Source organism: Etheostoma spectabile, chromosome 7 (genome assembly GCF_008692095.1).
Source record: "Etheostoma spectabile isolate EspeVRDwgs_2016 chromosome 7, UIUC_Espe_1.0, whole genome shotgun sequence".
In the NCBI taxonomy this organism is placed as follows: Eukaryota; Metazoa; Chordata; class Actinopteri; order Perciformes; family Percidae; genus Etheostoma; species Etheostoma spectabile.
The window spans coordinates 31737942-31761199 of record NC_045739.1 but is presented as its reverse complement, the minus strand read 5'-3'; the positions used below and the strand labels follow the sequence as shown (position 1 = coordinate 31761199).

The 23258-nt window shown below is 42.8% G+C and overlaps 1 protein-coding gene and 1 long non-coding RNA gene across 3 annotated transcripts; one reads left to right on the top strand and one right to left on the bottom strand.

Annotated features, from left to right (window-relative positions):
• Positions 1 to 592: 592 nt before the first annotated feature.
• fam120c (family with sequence similarity 120 member C) lies at positions 593 to 20423 on the bottom strand. Of its 2 annotated transcripts, none has more exons than XM_032521666.1 (17): positions 18844 to 20423; positions 16214 to 16460; positions 15956 to 16038; positions 14510 to 14638; positions 12823 to 12925; positions 12631 to 12695; positions 12016 to 12290; positions 10736 to 10898; positions 10541 to 10624; positions 9368 to 9539; positions 8586 to 8835; positions 5695 to 5809; positions 4363 to 4572; positions 3583 to 3811; positions 2346 to 2481; positions 2097 to 2160; positions 593 to 1940 (listed from the first exon to the last, which is right to left on the bottom strand). In XM_032521666.1, the coding sequence occupies exons 1-17, from the start codon at positions 19351 to 19353 to the stop codon at positions 1683 to 1685; spliced, it is 3093 nt and encodes a 1030-aa protein (XP_032377557.1). In that variant the 5' UTR covers positions 19354 to 20423; the 3' UTR covers positions 593 to 1682. The 2 variants fall into 2 exon arrangements, with proteins under 2 accessions (XP_032377557.1, XP_032377558.1); XM_032521667.1 differs by having other exon boundaries at positions 12016 to 12275.
• LOC116693002 (uncharacterized) lies at positions 2909 to 23088 on the top strand. Its single transcript, XR_004332824.1, has 3 exons — positions 2909 to 2919; positions 6279 to 6285; positions 22360 to 23088. It is a non-coding gene; the product is annotated as an uncharacterized LOC116693002 (long non-coding RNA).
• The last annotated feature ends 170 nt before the right edge of the window (positions 23089 to 23258 follow it).

Sequence of the window (23258 nt, the reverse complement as noted above, 5' to 3'; positions counted from 1 at the left end):
ACAAACATAAGTGCTCTAATAAAACAACTCAGTATCTTTGAAGTCTCAGATTGTGGGCGGCACACTTGGGTACGCCATGAGGTCTCCCTCTCTCCTGTCATGTTACATGTGATCCAACCCATGAAGCCTCTGCCGCGTTCGGGCCGAGGGGCTTTAAGGCAGGAAAGTGCTTCCTGCCGGTCTAAAGTGACACACCAGAGCTCTGCGGGGGGCAACAGCTCATGGTGGTGGGCTATCAAAATGACAACCGTTACGCAATCACCACCAGATGGGGAGGGGGGGAGGGGGAGAAGGGGGGGGGTGTCACATACACTTTGGAAAATAACTTTAGAAATCTGAAAAGATTCCCAGGAATCCTTGACGTGGAGAATCAGGAGTCCGCTCAGCTTCATTGCAAAGTTCATGACTGAATGGGTGAGCCCAGCCTGAAGGGAACTCTGTCTGGCAGCAGTTACCCAAATCCTCACAACTCATTTGCTTCGTTTGCTGGGCAGCATATATTGTTGTATTTTTTGGCCTTAACTCCAGAAGGTGCCCCAGAGTTTTTCAATTCTTTATCACCTGGTAGAAGACTGTCCAGTGTGGTTTAACATTTTTAAAACAAAGTGCTTCTTTGTCTGAAACCACTCTGTTCACATTCTGACGTCTTTCAAATAGATCTCTACCTATAAATGTAGTTCTACATGTCATAATGATTTACTTAGGCGCAGGGGACACCCCTCTAAGACTGTCAATTCACCTGTATAGGGGCTTGCTCTAATTCATTATATTTAAATACAACATTAAGTGCTTTTGTTGGGCTAATACAATCAAAGCTTTAGGAGAAAGGGGCAAGGAGGGTGGGAATATAATTCAATAAATGTATTTCTTTTGGAGGAGCAGGGTAGTATCTTGCATACTTCAGGGCTTAAGGTGCATAAATTCATGGGGTCTCTTAGCACAGTTAACACTAGGCTTTGCTACATGGGTCAAAGTAAGATAGCACGCTAATACCATGGTGGTGCAGAAGTGCTCCTGTGATAAATTACCAATCAATTAATGTTGCTAGTAAGTATACTAACATTGTGTTTTTAGCAGTACTACGGGGGGAGGGGGGGGTCACTGCACAAAAGAATGGTAAATCACTTTGTTAAATCTTACTCACATATCCAGAGTCAAACTCTGAACATCTCTCTGAATTCATGCAAGACAAACCTCACACGAGACGGCTATGGCAACAAACACATAACGGCCGACCACGGCGGCCAGGCCAAGATGATGTAACCATGGAAACACATCCAATCTGTCACCAAAACCGCACGCTGTACAGCTGTGTGCAGAGATTCCAACAAAACAAAATAAAGTTTAAAATAAGTTATCGTTTAGGTGGTGGGTCGTAATGGGGGTGGGGCTTCAAGCTTATTTTACTCGGAGTGCGGGAGAGAGGCATTTAGGATTTTGGAGGGGTGGGGCGCTTACAGACTCATGGAGAAAATCTCTCTTCATAAAACAATTTAAAACCGCATGAGACAACTAAAAAGGAAGTAACAGCTAACTGCTTTAGCCTACCACGTGGAGCAGCAGGGAGGTCCTCCTGCTCCAGGTGGTAATGTGCACAGCTAGCAGGCAGGGCTACAAAAACAGGGAAAGGCAGTCAAACACAGAGAACTCTCTCAGAGCAGTGCATCCTGGGAAGGGTGCCATCACTCCTCCTTCTGTAGTGCTCCGTCTGACGGGCAGTCGTCAAGGCAACAGGGGGCCTCCACTTCCACCCCCTCTGATTGGTTGTCTCTGCTGGCTAAGGCACACGGGATTGGCTGGGCCAGGGGGGCCAGCTCCAAGGACTGGCCAATGGCTGAGGCTGCTGGGCTGCCGTTCAGCTGCTGAGTCGCAACCTCTGGCGTGGAGGCCGCCTCCTCTGAGGGCTTTGGGGGACTGCTGGATGGTGGGGGTGGCGACGTCTGGAGGAGGACAGTCGGACAGAACTTTAACTGAACAGCAGGGGCCATGATGTCAAGAAGGAACGTGACAAAGAGGGAATCTATAGCTGTGACTACTACATGTGGGAAAACGTACGAGACTCAAGAGCTCTGTCTGAAAGTCTGCCCGTGCCATACCTGTGTTCTGTTGGTAGGTGCCTTTTTCACCGCCCTTACTTTAGCTGGAATCTCTTTACCCCTCCTGTGATGGAGAAACAGAAAGGCGCTTGGATCAAATGTGGAAAACAACGACTATCAGTCTGCTTTAGGGCTCGATCCCACCAGCGTTTTCAGATTCTATTCAGAATAGTTGGAGAAGTAATGCCCTAGAATGCCTTCATTCTCAGTTGTTAGCTGTATGGATAAAAAGGTCTTCCTTCTACTTACCCTCTCCCTGCTCCCACTGACACCACCTGCATGTTGAACCCCCCTCTCCCACGGACTGGTTTGTTGCCAGCCCACTGGCCAACGACCATGCCAGCTATCTCCAGTTTCCCTCCCTGAGGGGGGATGGACTGAAGGCCTGAAGAAAGAAGGAAAGGAGTGACTACTGAGACTTCTCCTGGTGTAGAGCCTCAATTAACAAACTATAGCTGTGTTCCAATTCCATACTACATACTGTATACAGTATGTATACGTATGTATGTTTTTTATGCAGTTAGTACACAATAATTCTGGACATTTTACTGCTTTATATTAAAGGTTGTGTCCGACTACACCCAAACAAATATACCCCTTCAGTCAGTGCTCTTTTTTTTTTTTTTAAATCGATCTTCTCACTCCCACCGCCTTTCTTTTACACTGTCTTGTGCACAAGCAGAATACTGTCGTGTGCCTCGGCCCTTTGTTTGTTTCCCATTTACAGAGCTAGTGGGCCGTGAGAAGACATTTGCTGAATTTGAAAAAGGAGTATATTAGATTATCACAGACTGCACCTTTTACAGGAAAGTATGCAATGCACGTGCCACAGCATTCAGTTTTTATGCACCACATGAAATAACAACCTGAGCTCTGCATCAACTCTGTTTAAATTAAGTATAAGACTTCTGTTTGACAATGCCTTTTATTCAATTTGGGACTATTCATTCATGTCTTTTACTGCACTGTAGGTGCGCCTGAATTTTTATATATATTTTTTATATACTGTATAAATTTTAAAACAATTTGTGTCCCTTTTTATTGCATTGTGTTTCTTTTATAGTTGGTCCTATAGCCTTTCATGCCTTATGTAAAGCAGAATAAACTTCTGTTGTTGTTGAAAGGTTAAATATAAATAAGGTTCCTTCCTTCCTCTGCAAAGGCATTCAAAACTGTGACTTTAAAAATGGCACTGCCAATCAAACTTGACTATCTAACAGTTTCTTTTTGTTTGATGGGGTGTTCCTGCAGCAGTTTCATCACCATCCACTATTAGTTTTAGGTATTTCCAACTGGCAACAGCTCCTCCATTTCCTTTTATACATTGCATTGCCTTTTGAGGGTTCTTTATTTTCTCACTTTTCCAGTGTAAACACAAAACATACTAAAAAGCTGTTAAAACTGGTGTGTAGTATGGAACTAGGACAAAAGCAAAGATGATGTCTACAATAAAAAGGTCTGTGTGGAGAAACCAAGAGGTATGTACCTGGGAAGGCTCTGGGTCTGTGTTGGGCAGGGTGGTGTGGGTGATGATGATGAGGCATGCCCATGGGGCGGGGTGGGTAGAGGGGAGGCATGGGGTAGAAAGGGGGCACCATGGCTGGGGGGAGGAAGGCAGGAGGTGGAAGAGGAGGGGGAGGGGGAGGAGGGCGGGACAGGTTGATGCCCTCGAGGATTGCCTGACGCATCTTCTCCACCTTGGACACCAGCTCCTCCTGCAGAGCAGACATAACACTATGACTGGGGAAGAAACGTCTTGAGTCGGTTCTACGGACCGGTATAAGGGCAGATCCCTCCTTCATATCTTCTTTATAGCAGATCACGTCACTTCAGTTCCAGAAGTTGCATTCTCCCAGTTAAGCTTTTATTCATATCATATAAATAGTTTAAGCTTATAAACTTTAGAATTTTGAATCAGGACCTCCAGGATTTGGACTAGGTAGCTCTGAAAAAAAAAGGTGGGCTACAGATGTTATTACAATATGTCAGATAAATGTATTACCTAAATGTTGAATAAATAAGTATTGGATCAGAGTGCAAACCAAATATTAAAAAGGACTCCGATCGGGACCAAAAGAACTTGATCAGGAGTATTCTTACTGACGACAATCTTTCTTAGCAGCTATTGTCTATGGGCCCCTTAAACAAGGCACTGAAATGCTTTTGAAATACATTTTATTACTTTATAACTTACTTAAAAAGACACACATCCATTCACATCCTTGGTTGATTTCTGCCACAGGATTATATCCATGTACATACGTACCTGTCCTTCACACATGTCCAGCAGGGCGGCTCGGTCGCGAGCGGCCCGGGCCAGTTTGCTCTGAAACAGTTTGCCGTCAAAGAAGCCCCAGGGGCAGCAGTGTTCCCATGGCAACGGTTGGCCGCACACATCATTGATAAACAGCGCTGTGTCGACACCAGCCATGAAGAGAGAAGCCAGCTGCACGCCGCGGGCATCCACCTTCTCCACCTAACAGCAAACCAAATGGGATTATTGTTTAACTGTAGGCAGACATGAGGAGTTGGAAAGCTAGAAGAAGTGAATGGAGCAAGAGTTGAGAATTATGAGGTCTGAGACCCATGAAATGTTGTATGTAGCTTCTATCCAAAATCCCTTAAATTATTCTTTAAAGAGAAAAAGACAGCAGTAAGTTTAGTATATTTCAGCAGCTGTGCCACAGAGTTGGATACATTTTGACTCGGATCAGTGCCTAAAAAACTTGATAGAGACATTTCTAATGTAAATGTAAATGTAAATGTGCTGTATTTATATAGCGCTTTTCCAGTCTTAACAACTGCTCAAAGCGCTTTTACATCTACAGGAAACATTCACCATTCACACACATTCATACACTGTGGCCGGGGCTGCCGTACAAGGTGCCACCTGCTCATCAGATAAACATCATACACATTCACACTCCGATGCACAGCACCGGGGGCAACTCGGGGTTCAGCCCAAGGACACTTCGACAATGACTGCAGGGGCGGGGATCAAACCACCAACCTTCCGATTGGCAGGCAACCGCTCTACCACTGAGCCACAGCCGCCCGTTAATATACATCACTTATTATAAAAAGGTAACTTCCTTTAAAGTTCAAAACCAAAAGATGGATTTGATATTAGTTTATCTTTTGAAATCATGCCAAAATTCCACATATACTAATGATAAAATCTTGTTGTTGGTCCATTTCTTTTCAGGTAACAGACTAACCCTCCTGCCATGCGAGCTAAATCTGGCTTTTTGGTCCACAACAGGGTAAGACTGACAGCTTTCAAATCAGCACACACAAACTGAACAAAACAGGCAAGAGCAACATGGTTTGTTTAAACCAAACAGGTTTAGTGTATTAAAAAAACAATGTATCTAAAATTTCCTTTGGGATGCATAAAGTCTCTATCTATCTATCTATCTATCTATCTATCTATCTATCTATCTATCTATCTATCTATCTATCTCGTACATCAAAAGGTTGTGCAACTCAAAAGTGCACTGCACAATGGGACCTAATCAACTATCAAATATCAGTCTTCTGTGGAAAAACCCTGATCAATGATTATTCAACAATGACGGGGTAAGGACTGGCGTCTCACCTTGAGCTCCTGTAGCTGGTCGGGTTCGTAGAGTTGGCTGGAAACAGCCTGAGCCAGAAAGGCATCTAGCTCGTGTCTCTGGAGGATCCTTCCTCCAGGCCACTGCATCATATACCTGGAAGAGAAGGAAAACAAGGCGACTTTATACAGCAGATACACAGAGCTATACAGTGTGCTGATATTTACAGTTTAGTGACAACATTAGCACTTGCAGATGCACATGCAGTAAAGACGTAACAAGGCTCTAAGATTGAGAACAGTGTCCGATGACCGGACGTGATTTTCAATACTACAGTCAATATTCTCACATATTAATAAGATAAATGGACTTCATTTATATAGAGCCTTTCTAGTGTTAGTGACCACTTAAAGCGCTTTAAAATACAAGCCAGCATTCACCCATTCACACTAGGGCTGGGACAATTCGTCGACGTCATTTACGTGGTCAATGATGTCGACACAGACAGACAGAGAGAGAAAGGAAATTTTAAATAATAAGCATCTACATGCCGCGTCTAAAAATAACATGGCTGTTTCCTCACAACAACACGTTGAGAAAAAGGCTCACACAAGGTCTTCTAAAGTGTGGAAGTATTTTACTCTTATGCCAACAACATTGTTGTCTGTAGACTTTAAATATAATGATCCTCGAGACAGGATAAACGCAGCAAAACGCCCTAAGTTGTGCTCAGCTCCGCCTCTCCAGCTTCTCTCCTGTTGCTAACGCGTATGCAGTATGTCCTGCACTGTGAGGTAAACTGTGTCTCCTCCACCTGGGAGCACCGTCTTCAATAATTGCACGACCAGCACAGATTGTTTCAGATATCTCAAGGGTCCGTTGTAACATCAGTTAGAACGGCACACATATTAAAAAATTGTGAAGTTTAAAATTGGGCTCTGGCTCATAATTCTCTTAGAAAAGGAAGAGAAAAAGTGGTTTTCTATTTTTAAGTTTTTTATTTGTGTATTCCTCCTGAGAGTGACTTGACATGTTAATTTTTTATTGTTGGATTTATAAAGTACATCTGAGTTTATATGTTGCTTTAATTGCACGTTTACTGTAAGATGAAAGGGAGAAGAGCTTGGATCTTAAACAAGAGCTTATTCTTATATTATCTTACCTACTACTGTTAAAAAAAGCAAATACAGGTTACTCTTTTTGCACTGGCTCTGTTTACTTTAAGTTTTTATTTGTGTATTCCTCCTGAAAGGGACTTTATTTTGTTGTTGGATTGATTGCCTACATCTGGCTTCAGGTTGCACTACAAATTCATTTGACTTGAACAGTGCAGTGTTAAACCATTTTGATAAATAGATTTGAACCTAATTGAAATTTGTTTTGTGTAAATTGTCAAATGACCAATTGGAAACGAGAATCATTTGGAGCAGCCCCAATTCACACACATTCATACAAAGGCCACCCGCTCGTCAGGAGGGGAGGGACAAACATGGCACACCGATGGCACAGGGAGTCCAGAAGGACACTTTAACTTGTAGACTGCACACTATGGCATGTAGATCCCAGGGGCCCGGATCAAACCACCAACCCTCCGATTAGTGGAAGACTACTTTACTACCTTCTAGCCACAGCTGCCCCACAATAAAAGCAAAATGTTGTGATGATTAGCGCAATATTAAATATGTCCGCATCACTCGTCATGTTAAGAAGAAACCAGAACAGTTCAGCAGCTAGGAGGAGCCACTGTTCTGTAGTAAAACTGCAGTATTGTTTAGTTTGTATCAAAAGAGGTCTGACATGTCACAGTAAGATGTGTAAATAATCAACTGATGACAGATTCATGCAGTTGAGCGGCTTCTGTTTCAGGGCCCTGGTATTGTGCATGCTGGCTCACTGCAGAGAACAGCATCCAGCGTTAATGTTATTAGTAACAGCTGTGCTTTATCTCCAGTACTAGGACCAAGGCAAAAATGTCTGCAGGATGGGAAGAACAGGAAAACGGCAGACCTGGGAGTGTTCACTTAGGATTTCAAAGTGGTTATCTTCTAGTCTTGCAGTCACATCATTTAAATTCTTTAAATTAGCCACGTTATGCAGTGTTTGCGTGTTTAGCTCCTTTTAAAAAGAGTTGAATGACTGCATTAGTTTCAATAATGGATTTTATTTGGATGTTACTGCCAGAGACCGAGGCTGTGCGGCCATTTTGCCATTGGTTTGTTGACACCTCCTGTAGTTCTTTCAACCAAGTGAACGACTCAGCTACAGCTTTTCGACTACACCTTTTCTGACTCGGTAGGTCAATTAGACGAGCTTAATATGCGAAGCCGTTGAAACAAAGCCTAACCCAGTCTTGTGGGAATGTTATGTGGCTTAAACAATTAATCAATTATAGAAATTAATGCCAATTTTTTTGCAGATCTTTGTAAGAAAATGCATCCACCAGCTTTAAACCTTCACTAACAACCTGGAAATGTTGTCACGGTACACAGGGGCAACAGTGCTACTGGAACCAATATTTAATTCATTAAGTGATGTACCCTCTAAAGTTTGAAAATCACAGAATTACTTCCAACTAAAGAACAACATAGCTGATTGTAGACACAATGTGTATTTTGCTGTGAAATACACAGAGAAAATGTATAGCCTTAGGAGAATTAATTTAGTAGCAGTGGACATTTTTATTTCCTTTTTTTTTTTAAATCGATTTGTCTATAAAATGAAAATAAAGAAAAAATTGTATAGCTGTGTCCAATGCCTTGTTTTTGTACCCAAATATTCAATTTACTATTATATAAACTATTGACTGTCACGGAGGTGTTCATGCAAAAACACTTTCTTTAGGAACACTCCCCCACCCACCCACCCACCCACCCACCACACACACACCCCCACACACCCCCATCCACCCACACCCACCCACACACAGTTATACCTGAGCACGCAGCACATGAGCAGCAGATGCTGGGGGACCTGTGCTGGGTTGAGGAGGGCTGGGCAGTCAGAGCGTAGGCAGGCCAGGAAGGCCCTGGTTCTCCTGGAGCGGTCCTCACTGGCACGTCCCAACCACAGCCGCCGCAGGTTGGGGCAGGTCCACTCCCTGAAACACAGGGCCGGGACCAGCTCCGGAGTCAGGGCCGACTTGGCTTTACCGCTGCTCCACTCTTTGACAATCACTGGAGGAACTGTTAAAACAGAGGCATGAGAAGTGTACATGGTTTGAAAATAACTGATGCGATGTTGGTACAATCGATTCTTTAGAGACAACAATACAGGGGGTTCAGTGCTGGGCTGGCTGTTATATTAACGTTGATGTATTATCCTCATCATGTAGCCAACACACTCCTCTAAAGCACTAACAGTGAGAGGTCAGGTAAGGGTTCAGTGTGTCATTGAAAAACAGGCCATTGTGTCTATCAATGTTGTAAAAGTAAATGTTTAAATCCAATAGTAGAGAATAGACCTTTCTAACAGCAGATATTTTCAGTGTAACCAAAACCAATAAAGATGGCTCCATTACATCTAGATATATCAGTAAACAAATGAATGAGATCAATAATTCCTTATTGGTCAGGCCAGGGCAAAAAAAGAAATCTATATAGTTAGTTATCTTTATTTTGTAGATCTGTGGAAAGCTTTCTTCTCTGGCTGGATTTCCAGAAAAAAATGTAAGAATAAATCTGTCCTCCATACAGTCCCCTCGGTCCCAGGACCTACCTTCCAGGGGAGCCCTCTTGCGGAGAGCGAGCCTCTCCAGGCGGCGGTGTGTTTCAGCCAGACTAAAGAGGACGCCGTAGGCATACTGTCTGCCAGCGCGGAACAGCAGAGAGGCAGGAGGCAGCTCGGAGTTACACTCATCCTCTATACACACTGGCATCTTCATCTCTCCCTGAGGGGTGTGGTGGGTAGGGGGACAAGTTAGGACAGAGAGATTACAGGAAGGCTCTGACGAGGTTGATGCATTACTCCCTCCATTGCCATTTTTATAACCCTTGTTAAACTAGACAAGATGACTTGGGGGCCTTGCAATGACAGAATACTAGGGTTGGGTACTGAACCTTGACCGGTACCGACCCAATCACCTCGGTACTACAGAGTACTGGTTCACGCAAAATCAAAGCTGAGAGTTAGAGCAAGCTTATCTGTCCTCTCTGCATAATGACAGAGGTCTGAGAGAACACACACACAACACACACACACACACACACACACACACACACACACACACACACACACACACACACACACACAAACACACACACACACCACACACACACCACACACACACACAACACACACACACACACACACACACACACACACGTCGGCTCTGCAGTTATGTTGAAGTCACAGTGAGGCACAGCAATGATGATAAAGTAGTTTCAAGTGTGGTTGCAGGCAACAGTGGTTTCTATGCCCTGGGGACTGACTGACAGGCTGAGGTTGTATGGAAAGGCAATTTTATTTTTTACAGCACCTTTCAGCAACAAGGCAATTCATAGAGCTTTACATAAGACAATGAAGATCAATTAAAAACAGTCATGATGAAAATAAAACAGGCTAAAATATAATATACAAATACAAGAATAAAAGTTACAGTAAGTAAGAAATTGATGATTATTCAACTTAAGAGGTTGTAGGGACGAGTTTGGGAGGAGAGAGGGAGGGGTTTTATTTTTGTCTAATTCCTGCGAGTGTAAAATATTCTAAAGAAAAAACAATGTTCTATTTTTACAAATGAAATAATTTGTTATTACATAGGGAAAGTACCGAAAATTTGAACTGAATTTCCCGTACCGTATCAGGACTAGTATTGGTTTGGATGCGAAAAGTACCCAACCCTACAGAATACACACTTGCAGAGACAAATATGTGTGGAAAAAGGTTTACCTTGGTCAATATGTGGTAAATCTGGGGGTACATCAGTCCTCTCCGGTGTCTGTGCTCGGCTACACGAAGAACCTCAGCACTGACCTGAAACAGAGCAAAAAAACAGGAACATGGTGACAAAATGCAACTTTTCAACACAACCTACAACTCTGTTATTTGGTTTAAATTTTTTTTTTATCTCTCATGGACACACACCTGAGGCAGAGGGGGTGTGGTTATGTCCATGTGACTCCGCGTCGCCATAGACAGCAGTGACGGAATGTGTGACACGCTCCCGTTGCCTTGGGAACCATCTCCGGAGGCCGAGCCCACCCTTCCAGCAGGATCCTCCCACCGAGAGGGCTTGTCTGTCAAATGGCTGAGAAAGAGGGTTTATGGTATTGTTTAATCATCCTGGCCTGGTTCATCATGGTGTATGTGTTTATATAATATGTGAGTTGCCACAGATAAGAGTTACTACTGCAGTTTAAGTAGTAGTAACTTAAGAACATACACGTCCAAGGATTCCCATTAAAAATTTGAACCCCTTTTTTGGAAGAACAAGCCCACTTCACACACACGCACTGCAACCCTTATCTAGAAATTACCCGGAGGAGCTGTATATAATAACGCAAATGTCCGGCTGTGGTTCAGAGGCCTTGGCCCTGCAGTCCCATGCTGAAGTGTCCTTGGGCAAGACACTGAACTCAGAGATGCCCCCGACGCTGCGCCATCGGTGTGTGTGTGTGTGTTGTGGTGTGTGTGTGTGTGTGTGTGTGTGTGTGTGTGTGTGTGTCTGCGTGTATCTGATGAGCAGGTCGGGCCTCGTACAGCAGCCTCGGCCACAGTGTATGAATGTGTGTGAATGGTTCCTGTACTATGTAAAAAGTGCTTTGAGTAGTTGTTGAGACTAGAAGAGCACTATATAAGAACAGTCCATTTACATTTACATCAGTTGGATCAGACATCAAACAGACTTTACCCTGCCAGCTCCCGAGTACAAAGTCTGTGTAATGTCCGATTGACAATGTGTGAATAGAGCAGTTCATTGTCCGGAATATTTACACTGAGCAAGTGGCCGTGTTGGGGAGGTTTCTATCATGTAGCTGGCGCCAAACGGGAAGGTGAAGAATGAACAATTTGTCGAACGAAAATGTGGACGCCACCCCACTGCCTAAACCAAACAGAGTATTTCCAGTCAGTGAGAACGGGTATGACACCGACAACCTCCTGTTGTATGCTAAATGTGTGAAAATGAAACACCATCAACAATTTCTTCCTCACAAAAATGAATGTATGTAATATCTTTCAAGTTTTTAAAGTGAACTTGTTGTCACACACTGGCATATTAATTTCTACTTTATTTTTCTCTCCTTGTGATTATGGAAAATGTGTTTTGTGCCACCTAAAATGCCCAAATCCTTGTTTCTCTTCAATATAATTAGAGAGCTGAAACCCTCATAGTGAAACACGACTTCACGGTCTCTGGGTCTTACTTTGCGTTGCTGTCGTTGGGTTCATCTCCATCTGATGACAATGAAGGAGATGGAGAGGGAACAGACTGAGTAGCGGTGTGATGATTGGGTAATCGATTTCCCCCCTGAGTGGAATCATATGGAGCCGACCAATCAGAGAAGCCCATCTTGCTCGTCAGCGAATCGTTGCAGTCTTGGGACGGTGGCGGCGGGTTCGGGAACAGAGGGTTGGAGCCAGGTCCGTATGGAGCATTTTGATAGGGTGGCTTTAACCCCGGAATCTGGGGGGGAGGGAACTGTGAATGGACAGAGAGGACGAAGGAACAGAAGAAAGGAGAATGATTTGAAAAAGGCAGAAAAAGAAGGAGCAGAGGGGAGGGAGGGGGCGATGTCGTTACAGGGGAGTGAACTGATTCTGTCCTAATTTATTTCAGATCAAACCAGAAGCATCTAATCAAGGATGGAGGGGGATTTGGGATGTGAAGCTCCCTCCTCCTCCCTCAGCACATGCCACAAAGGGATTTCAGAGAGCAACAAACTTAATCCACTCTGCTACATGTAGATTCATGTAGAGAGCAGAGAACAAATTACACACACATCAAAGAGGACAAAGGATTACCAAGCTAAAGAATCTACCTGATTCTTTCCAGGCTGCATAGGTCCCATGTGACCAGCTGGTCCCCCAAATCCAAACCCAGGTACTGAGCAAAAAAAACAAGGCCTTAAATTAACATTTTCTTCTAATAAATACATTTACTAGTAACCCTAAAATTATAACTTAATGGTGTAGACTATTGGTTCTACTGTCTAAACTTGTTTACTACTCACAGATAAAGGAGGAGGGCCCCATGTTGGGCGAGCGAGGTTTGGAGGCGGCTGAGAAATACTCCACAGCCTTCTTGAATCGCTCCACCTTGTCCTCCATACGAGACTGGAAAAGGAAAGGAAAGGAAAGGAGAGAAGGAAACAAAGCATTATGTTGACTGCATTTAATGGTGGGATGATGACTGTGAAAATGCTGTTAAGCCCAGCCGAGGGAAATACACATCTGTTGCTATGTTATTCCCCACTCAGACCAACTCAAGGGCCTGGAGGAAACTGGTAATGGAACCGGAAATGTTGGCTCATTGGTGGTAATTTGTTAACATGTGTTTTCCAAACTGACCTGGCGTTAACACGAGTATGAAGCGACTCGGCTATAAAGGCTCTGACACTAGAGGGTGACAATTTTTCGGGACTCCTGCAGGAATCATGTGACTCATACGTTGGAATAAAAGAAAAATGCTACGGGGGGGGGGGCGCAACAGAGTCTGATCTCTTGCTTAGACAACATAAAGAACAAAACGGGAGCGGGACGGGATCTTGTAATCTCGCTTGGGATGGCGCAGGACAGGACGATTTTTTGGGGGACAGTCACGTGATCGGAACATGCCGGGAGTATTTTCGTAGGCTTGGGATGGGAGCGGACTCCTGTGTCACCCTCTGACACACCATCCAATGCTAAAAAAATAATATTAAAAAAAAAAAAGAGGCTCTAGTCACGCTCATCCTTTTCGTCATTTCAGGGGTTTGCACTCCACCAATCAGATTGGTCATTGAGTCTGACTGGCCCAATGAAGGCCGACGGCTCCTCTGACTGACGACGGGACGGAACACACCGAACAGACTCGAGTCACCGACCCCACCAGACTGTCTGACGGCCGATAATTGGGTTGGTGTGTCACGTAACGAAGAAAAAAAAAGAAAGATAATACAAGAGGCAGCATTCTCATGACAAAGGTGAGCTTCAAGTCCTTTGCTTGAACATTTATCTACCAAATATCAAGCCACTGCAAAACGTTTTGATCACAAAATGTAGTCCTTTGAGAACATGCTGGGGCCAGTACAACCAGTTTTTACATATATGCAACACAGTACATTAATTAAATTGGCAATAATTAAATGGTAAAGTAGAATTAATATTACTAACTTTATGTCACAGCCCAAAACCCAAAAAGGGATAAAGTCATAAATTAGCGAGGAAAGGAATAATAAAAACTCACTTTTAAGAAGCTGGAACCACTCGTTTTTAAATTTCTTACTCTTCATAAAAGATTCCCTTTTCTAAATTGTCGATTTATTTTCACTCACAAACACATATAGATTTGATAAAATGCTGCTGTGCTCCTATTTGCTCAATCACAAATATAACTGGAGAACAAATTTACACATTTATAAATGTCTTTTGTTTGTAATAAACACCGTCAACATTGACACAGCTTCTTCTGATGAATTAAAACTAGACAATCCTATGCAGCACATAGATTTATATAAAGCGTGGTGCAATTCTATGGTTTAACACTGATATGTGAGGAAGTGCAGATGCTGACTCAGGGTCTTGTGACAACAGTGACGACCTATTTAACCTCCAGAAACAAAAAAATGGAACATGGAAAACCTATTTCAATCAACTTGAATTAAACCCAATAAAAACTACTGTGTGAATATGACGGACAAAGAGACCGCGTTGACCCACCTGTGACTGTTTGAAGACATCTCTGGCGATGGCGTCCAGGTTCCCCAGGTCTTTGATGGAGGAGACGTACTCTGAGACGGCCTTGATCACCACCTCACAGGGCGGCAGCACCAACTGGTGGGCTCGCACCTGCAACAGCAACAGTACAAAGGTCGGAATCCACACACACCTGGTTGGGCGGAGACTAACACTGAGAGAGAGCCGCATGAAGGTAACTGTGGAAGTACCTATCATTTTATTTGAGAAAGTAAAAAATAAAAAATAAAACGTAATACTACTTATTAGACCACAGTTAAAAAGGCTGGACCAGGAGTTCCATAGTCCAATGTACTGGTCTGCTCTAATGCCTATGGTAACTCAAATCATTTTTTCAAATGTTATTGTATCAAAGATTAATATTCTGGTATTGTGTAAACCTCAAACCACATATTCTCTCACAACCACATGTGAAAAATTAAAAGATAACATTCAGGCTTAATAAGCTGCATCTGATTCTGGCTCATAGAGTCAATCATTTTATTCATCTATTCATCTGAAAAGACAAAAGCGCCTCTGTTGTTGTAGACCATTAATCTGTGTATGTTATAGGACTGGATAACAGCTCAACATTGTAATACACATATTCACAGAGATCAGCACTGCCAATGTCATTTTACTTTTTAGTTACGGACATGTTCTGTTAAATTGCAGAATGTACATAAGACTGGTGTCATTGCTAAGCAAAACACAAGGTGTCCAGATACAAGAAAATAACTAGACAAAGGGGCGGCAAGGAAAGCAAAGGAAAGCAGTGGAGTGAGTTCTCTTCGCCCAGTCCCTAGATTTCACATATAAAGCCGCAAATGCGTGATAAGAACTAAAACCGTGAGGTGGAGTGCATAAAAATTGGTCTAAAGCAAACATTAAGTGGTCTAACAATAGAGAATAGACGTTAGATGCAACATTTATATACTTTACAGAAGTTCCATGTTTGCAGATGAAGTGTAGGTATTTATAAGATGTTCAAAGATGACAAAAATATCTAACTATTTTATTATGGTGTGCGATGTCTAGTCCTTTTTTCTCCTGATAACTAGAAAAACATTTTCTTTCAATCATTAACTCCAATCATTTCTATCAATGTAATGATTTTAAGATGTCATTAATAAAAAAAGTCAACATTTCCTGCATTTTCCCCCCAACAAAAGATGACAAAGCATTATGTCCCTAATTAACTGAAAGGATTTTATTGTGGAAGACCAGCAAATTAAATGGGAGACTAGAAAACACTCTTTTGTCTGAAAATGCTAATATACTTATCAAGTCCCAAGTAAAGGTCTGGTTCTGTTTATATTTGAGGTAAATCAAGGCTCAAGTCACTATTTGACTAATTACAATATTACATGACTGTTAGAGCCATGATTCTTGCAGCTGCAGAGGACTTTGGATTTAGAAATAATATGGCACCTTAAGAGAAGCTAGTGGGTGTTCTGGTCCCAGCAGACTCCAGTGGAAGGCAGCCAGGTCCTCATCAGGCAGAATATGATTTCCTGCGAGACAGAAACTCTTTCAAACGTTTGCTGCGTCAATGAACGAGGACGACAGACAAAAAGGGTTGCCAAAAATACAATTTACAAGTAGGGGTGTGTGTTTCAGGGAAAGAAATGATGGCTAAATGTTTGCTTGTGTGTATTTAAATTGTATGCAAAGTGTGCCGCTCCTAACCTAGCAGAGCAGCAAAGCAGGGCAGGTGCTGTGTCTTCAGCCCGAGCTGCCTGGCAGCCTCAGACAGCAGGTACTGGTGTGTGGTCAGGTTCTTGCCGTTCCAGCTCAGTTTGAGCGCGTGTGACGAGAAGTAGGCGGGCACGTTGCAGAGGGCAAACTCAGAATCCTGAGCAATGAGGCCAGCGAATCCAAAGTCCCTGTAGAGAGACAGCACTTCCTGGTGGTGGTCCTCCAAAGTCTGTACAACCTGTAGATGCAGAGGGGACAAACTCAAACCTGCGGTCATAAAAACAAACTCTAAATGGAGCTGGAAATGGATAACATCCTGCTATGCCGGTTTGCCATGTGTTAGATTTAGTTGCAGCACAGTAGTTTAGAGCTTTGGATTGACTGATTTTAATCTGCAGCCAATTTTGAATGTGTTTTAGTTTTCCCAAACTTAACCCAGTTCCAGCTTTTCTCTTAACTTAACACTGTTGCATTTTGGACTGTTAGACAAAACAAGTTATATAACAAAGTCACCTTAGACTCAGGGGAATTTCTGACTATTTTCTGATGTTTTATAGACCAAACGACTAGGGCTGCAACAATTACTTTCACAGTCAATTAATCTGTCAATTGTTTATGGAATTAATCGATAATTGTTTGTTCTGTAAAATGTCAGATAATGGTTAAACATTTCAATTGGTTTTTCCCTAACCCCAAGATGGCGTCCTCAAATGTCTCCTTTTGTGCACAACTCAAAGATATTTAGTTTACTGTCACAGAGGAGTGAAGAAACTAGAAAATACATTCAACAAGTTGTTTTTTTCTTATCTTATCAAAATAGCTGCCGATTAATTGAATAGTTGACAAGTAATTGATTAATCTTTGCAGTAATGCTCAATGTATGAGGAGGGTAGAGGTTACAGAACGTCTGTGGTGCTGCCACTCTGTATACCAACAACATACTAAAGCTGCACAGGCCTCACAAAAATACATCTGGGGGAAATTTGAGCTGTACCATTTGTTCCGAATCACTGGGGGTGGTGCAGATACCTGGACCTATGGCAACCTAATTTATTCACAGCCCACTCATGCGGAACCCAATTGGTGGGTGAGATGCCTGGTTATGCCAGAGAGGAGGAGCAGGAGAGCCTCACAAGTATGCCAAAATTGGTATGTTAATCTTGTTAAAGGACATCTGTGTTAATCAGGTGAATACTAAATCCTTACCCTCAGTTACTTTATCAAAAGTCTATTTAATGAGCATGGAGATCAAATATGTGTCTTCAATATGAGTGCAACATGTGGCAGTGATGGCAAGACTGATTTGGAAGAAACAGGCATAAGGAGTCAGACCTGTTCAAACTGATTAATATTTGTGTGCAACTCACCAATAACAAAAGTACAACTAATAATTAATATAAACAACCAGAATATATATATATATATATTTACACACATACACACAATATATATGCAATGGTTACAAATGGACAGACTGCAAGCTGCACATGTAAAGTTGAGTAGGGCACCAAAGCAGCAGGAAGAGGAACAGCAATGACTTTAGTAAAGGTGTAATTAGAGCAGAAGTGAAATACTTGAAGCAGCAGAAACACTACGGTTTCTCAGAATACAGGGACGAAAAAACTACACATTGGAACTGTGAGTAATGATGCCCCACACACACACACACACACACACACACACACACACAATGTGAATGCGTTGTACTGTAATGTGGGTGGGATTGTTCTATTCTTTATTCTCTCATGATACACTATGGCATTGTGGTTTGCATGCAAGCAGATAGGAAAAGAGATTGGAAGCAAAAAGAGACAGCCAGGTAAAGTTCACAGGAGGGAACCATGAGAGTCAATCACCGGCCTTGACGCATTATGAGACCAATTTCCTTCTTCAAACACATGCAAGATATTCTTTGCCCCATAATAGTAGAGTAAAGCAGGTATAGTACACCCACTTACTATATTTCATATAAGAGCAAACACTATTGCTAACAGGTCAGATACATAAAACATATTTTCATGTTCTCAATCACCAACAAACTGAAATGCACAAAATAAGTTTTTACAAATGTGCCATCATACACACAATGGGGATCTATAAATACTCTATCCACTCAGCAGTTATTCAACAATGTATGAAAGGTTCAATGAGTTCATGTTATGCAATATATAGGCTAGACTAGGTTATGTTGTACAAAACATGTTTGTCTAATTCATGGACTGTTTTAGCCAGTAGTCGCTGCATGATGTCCAGAATACATTTCTCCTCCCAGTAGAGCTAACACCAATGCATCATTAGAGCAGAGCAGAGCAGGCCAGCTACAGGCACCAGAGACAGAATATATGCTCTGCTGGCTAAAAACAGCCAGTGCAAGACAGCCAGTTTGACAGATCGGGTCTGTATGTATTTATTTATAATATTAAAACACACATCCAGATTGACTTATTCCAGTGGTTCGGGTTGGTAGTTACACTTGTTACCCAACTGGAAGGAGTTAAAACGGCCCTGGATGATGTAAGCTGCTAAATGGGCGTGCAACAAGAAAGGGCAAGTGTTAAATGAACAGCACGCCATATAAACACAATAAAAACTGCACACAACCATGATCAAACATTGCTCACCCGCACTCGGAAGCGGAACATGGCGAGGCGGACGCAGTGGCTGAGGCAGGCCGGTGGCAGGAACCATGCCCGGGGAGGCGGGGTGGCCTTGCTGCCGACGTGGTTGACTATCAGCTGCGCCGTCTGTCGCTGGCCCTGAGCTCGCCGCGCCCACTCGGGCCAGCGCTCCTTCCCCAATGTGCCATTGAAAACCACGACCAGCTCCAGGCCACCCTGGTACAGACAGGCCTGCGACAGGGCAGCCAGGTAGCCCAGCATGGCGTTCCACTCGCCCCCGCACACCCAGTCCGTCTGGTAGCCGCCGTAGAGGCGCTGCAGGCCGGAGTCCGCGTCGATCAGGATCCTGGCAGGCGGGGGAGGCATGGGCCCTGGTTGATGTGGGTGGTGGTGTGGGTGATGGTGGTGAGGGGGCTGTCGGGCCGCGGTACGGGCAAGCTTCAGGAGGTCCACCGGGACTGCGGCCCCGGGACACCGCTTCTCTAAATACTCTTGGAAACCCTGCACTCCCATGACTGTGTTGTTGAGCCGGTGTGTCTGGCCGGGAGCAGGCTCTGAATACGTTCTGTACGCCGTGTTTGAAATGTGGTGTGGGGCGAGACCGTAGCTAGCTGTGCACTTTAGGCAAGCTAACTGGTCTCCGATGTAGTGACTAACTGTAGTTTAGTTAACCCTGCAAAACAACTTATCTGTCACCCAGACTAGTGAAATGAGTCACCATACACCGCTGTTCACGGGTGTCACTTGTCGTTACTTCTTCCGAGATATCGAAATGCCAATTTCTCAGTTTTGGTCGTGGGTTCTCAGTTTAGTGTCCATCCCTGTGGATTTTTGGTGAGATTCCAGCAAGGCCAGTGTAGCTACCTACAACCAGAAAAAGTTCAACACATATCCTGCTCCCATAATTTGGCTTTAACATAACCAGCTTCAAAAATGTAGTTGGCATCAAATAACGGAAATGCAGCAAGGTGGAGGATATTACTGAAAAATGCCAATAAAATAATTATCCTGCTGGTTTGTGCACATGAAACAGATGCAATACTGCGCATTAGTTAGCACACCACAGGCTAGATGGCCAGTTCGCGGACATGATGTTAAACCGAGCAGCTTGCTAAAATCTTCTTCTTTTTTTATCTGACAACTAAAATATTTGACATTTATGCTGCACTACCTCAGGCAAATTTTAGCATATTTGTATCGGTAGCTTGTTGGCTCGCATGTGTCAGAATATTAATTAGAACAAACTAGCAAGCTATGTGCCTGGCTGACTGGCTAGCTGTAACGTTACTAACGTTGCTAGCTGTGTGGCTAGCTGTTAGCTGCTGGCAGGGTCCCCGGCGTGATTTGACGCGTCAACTCCCGAAGACAAGTCCGGGGCGGACACGACGCGGAATGAGATGGATGTTTGACGAAATAAAAGAAAAGTAACTAAAATAAAATAAAAATAAAAGCCCGATGGTGCCTCCCTCGCTTTCTTCCACACTCACGGCTTCATGTTGCAGAGGGGAACATTACTTCCAAGCGACATCAGCCATCTTGCGACTTCCTCGCGGCCCAGTTGAGTGGGAGGGAAGGCGGAGGGAGTGGAGGGAGGAGGCGCTGTCGCGGGGAACGCTGGGAAGTGTAGTCTAATGCGTGTATCACGTCCGACTTCAACAGATGCGGTGGGAAACAGAACGAAACTACAACTACCAGAATGAGAATATCGACGGTTTGGATGGGGATAAAAAAACTGGAGTAGAAATTTCTCCAAGTGTCCCTGAAGTGATTCAAGTACAAACCCTGATATCTGTCAGTTACCTGTCCGGTGCTATTAATATCTCCTCTTAAATATTAATAACTTTAATATTCACATGATAACGCCAGCTAGCTGCTGTTATGGCAGGCCACTGTTGATGCTACTGAAGCACTTAAGAAATACTTCAGCAGTGAACATATAAGAAACTAAAAACTGTTAATTTAGAAATCAATGAATTAGTTAGCTAGCCGTTGTTCGTGCATGACAAATGAACAAGTCATGTAACAGGTAGAATGGCGCTGACTGTCCCGTTCTTGTTAAATCTTCGTGTGTATGTCGCCTCCCGGCGGTTGAACTCACTGCTCTCGGAGGGGGGAAAAAGTGCCACGAGAAAAAAAAATGGGGGAACAAACTAACTAGGCCATCGGGCCCTCGAGGCTGTCTGTTACCATGGTGACACCCAGCAAGCTTGAAGGACTTGCTTCAACTTAGCATGCGCTCGTGTCAATGTCTCCGTATCATCAAGAGCAAGAACTATAATGATACCTATAAAACATGTAGTACACACCAACTATTTAACGACAACGGCTGGTTTATTTGTTCCACACAGGTGGACCGTTGGGTCACTGACTTGTTAAGGTAGTTCTGTGTATTTTTGTATTTTTTAAAAAGTATTTGAAAAATAGTTCTCTTAGGGCACAGAAGCCACCGAGTCTGTGTTTCTAAAGGATGTTTATCATACGGGCGGTGATAGTACAGTTGGTGTATTGGTTGTTGCGGTGAGAGAGAGAGAGAGGAAAAGAGAGAGAGAGGGGAGAGAGAGAGGGGAGAGGGAGAGAGAGAGAGGGAGAGAGGAGGAGGGGTTGGAGAGTGACGTGAGTGCGCTGCGCCCCCCGTTTCGCCCATCAATCGCAGCAAGTGAAGCAAACTGAGGGCCCGGTCGCGCGGCCCTTCTCGGAGCCCGAAGTGTGTTCATAACCGGAAAACCAGGGGGGGCAGCCTTCTTCACCAGAGATAAAAAGACTCTTAAACATTTAAGCGCTTTAACGCTCTATTTAGCTGTTGGAAAGTGTGTGCTAGGGTGAACAAGTATTAAGGCGGGGGGGGGCTAAAAACTAGCTCGGGAAATGTCGTGCCCTTTTCAGCCCCCCACTTTGTCATTTGAGAAAAAGGGAAAAACCCCGCAGAAAAAATGAATTGCACTTTTGGCATTTTCTTTCTTCCCAAGCGTGACCGGCTGTAAATGCACCTTTTAAACTGCTCAGTCCTGAGGGGCCCCTTTTTTTAAAAAACGTAATACAAGCCGCTGGGGGAATGGCAGTGGTGGGAAAGTATTCCTTTTACGTTATTAAGTAAAAGTGAAATACCAAGGTTTACAGAGTCTTAAAAGAAAAAGAGTACTTTATTGGTAAGTACAAAAATTTGGTCAGAATCCCCAATTTTCAGAAAAAAAAATTTTAACCGGGGTTAAGGATGCTTTATCGTCAACTCGTAAGTTTTGCATGTAAAAGTTCATACGTGGGGGTACATTTAATAATACATTTTTTGTTGATTTTTTTAAATTTGTTACAGAAAAATGGGAGATAAAAAAGTTAAAGAGATACAATAGGGATGATAATGAAAATATTTCAAAAAAATACCTCAAAAGTCTATATTCCACCTCTTGCTAGTTGCATTTAACTTTTCCCCCCCTTTAAAAGGTGTGAAAAAAAAATGTGACTCAAATATACAAAAAAAAATTAAACATGCAATGATAGTTGTGATAAATAATTTTTTTTTAGTTTTTTTACAGGAGCAGATAAACCGCATATTCACAGGATGCATTCATGTCATATAGCAGAAATAACAACAACCCGAGCAAATTTGCAACACTTGTTGCATCTAACCAATAAATTCCTATGACTAGATTCAACTTTATTTTTGTTGCATCCAGTTTAAAAGTATTGAGATGACAAAATGCAGTTTAGCATCTAACCAGAAGTGCAAAAAAGCAGTAAAATGCAGAGAATAATAAATACTATGGGTAGTAATTTAATTCCAAACACCTTATTTATCCTGTGGGGCAATTAGCAGAGGCACATAGCAGAATAAAACAGCAAATAAAAGTAAAAAATACAAGTGTGAGCCGTACACATTGTTACACCACAATAACAATGACATGAGAATGACAATATTAGTGCAAAAACAGCTGTACACAATATTAATGATATTGATATGAGAATGGCGATGTTAGTGCAAGTATTATGCAGTAAACACAAACAGCCAGGAGTTTATATACTGTATATATATACAATATATATACAGTATATAAACTCACTTTGAGCTCAAATGTAGGTTGTTGACTTGATAATCAATCGGCCACAATGGATTCACCATTTTAATAAACTAATTTTATGGAACAAAAAGCTCCAAAACATAACCCTTTGGATCAAGCACTTGATAAATGTAACTATTTGCTGGTTTTCTTAGTTTTCTATGACAGTAAACTGTATTTCTTTGGGTTTTAACTGTTTGTTGCACAATATGAGATGAACCTGGAAACGTGGAAGTAGGATTACAAAATAGTTTGACATTTATTGACCAAACTAAATTAATTTGAATCATTTAGAAAATAATAGCGGAGTAATCCACAATGAAACTAGTTGTTGGTTGGCGTCATGAACTCGCTTTGACAGACAAA

Excerpts from the sequence above, each read along its gene's own strand:
- fam120c (XM_032521666.1), bottom strand. The coding sequence starts at position 19,353 with ATGGGAGTGCAGGGTTTCCAAGAGTATTTAGAGAAGCGGTGTCCCGGG. Across the intron at positions 12,696-12,822 it reads GGGGCCCTCCTCCTTTATCT|TACCTGGGTTTGGATTTGGG; the intron begins GTGAGTAGTAAA and ends TTTTTTGCTCAG. Across the intron at positions 8,836-9,367 it reads CAAGAGGGCTCCCCTGGAAG|TTCCTCCAGTGATTGTCAAA; the intron begins GTAGGTCCTGGG and ends CTGTTTTAACAG.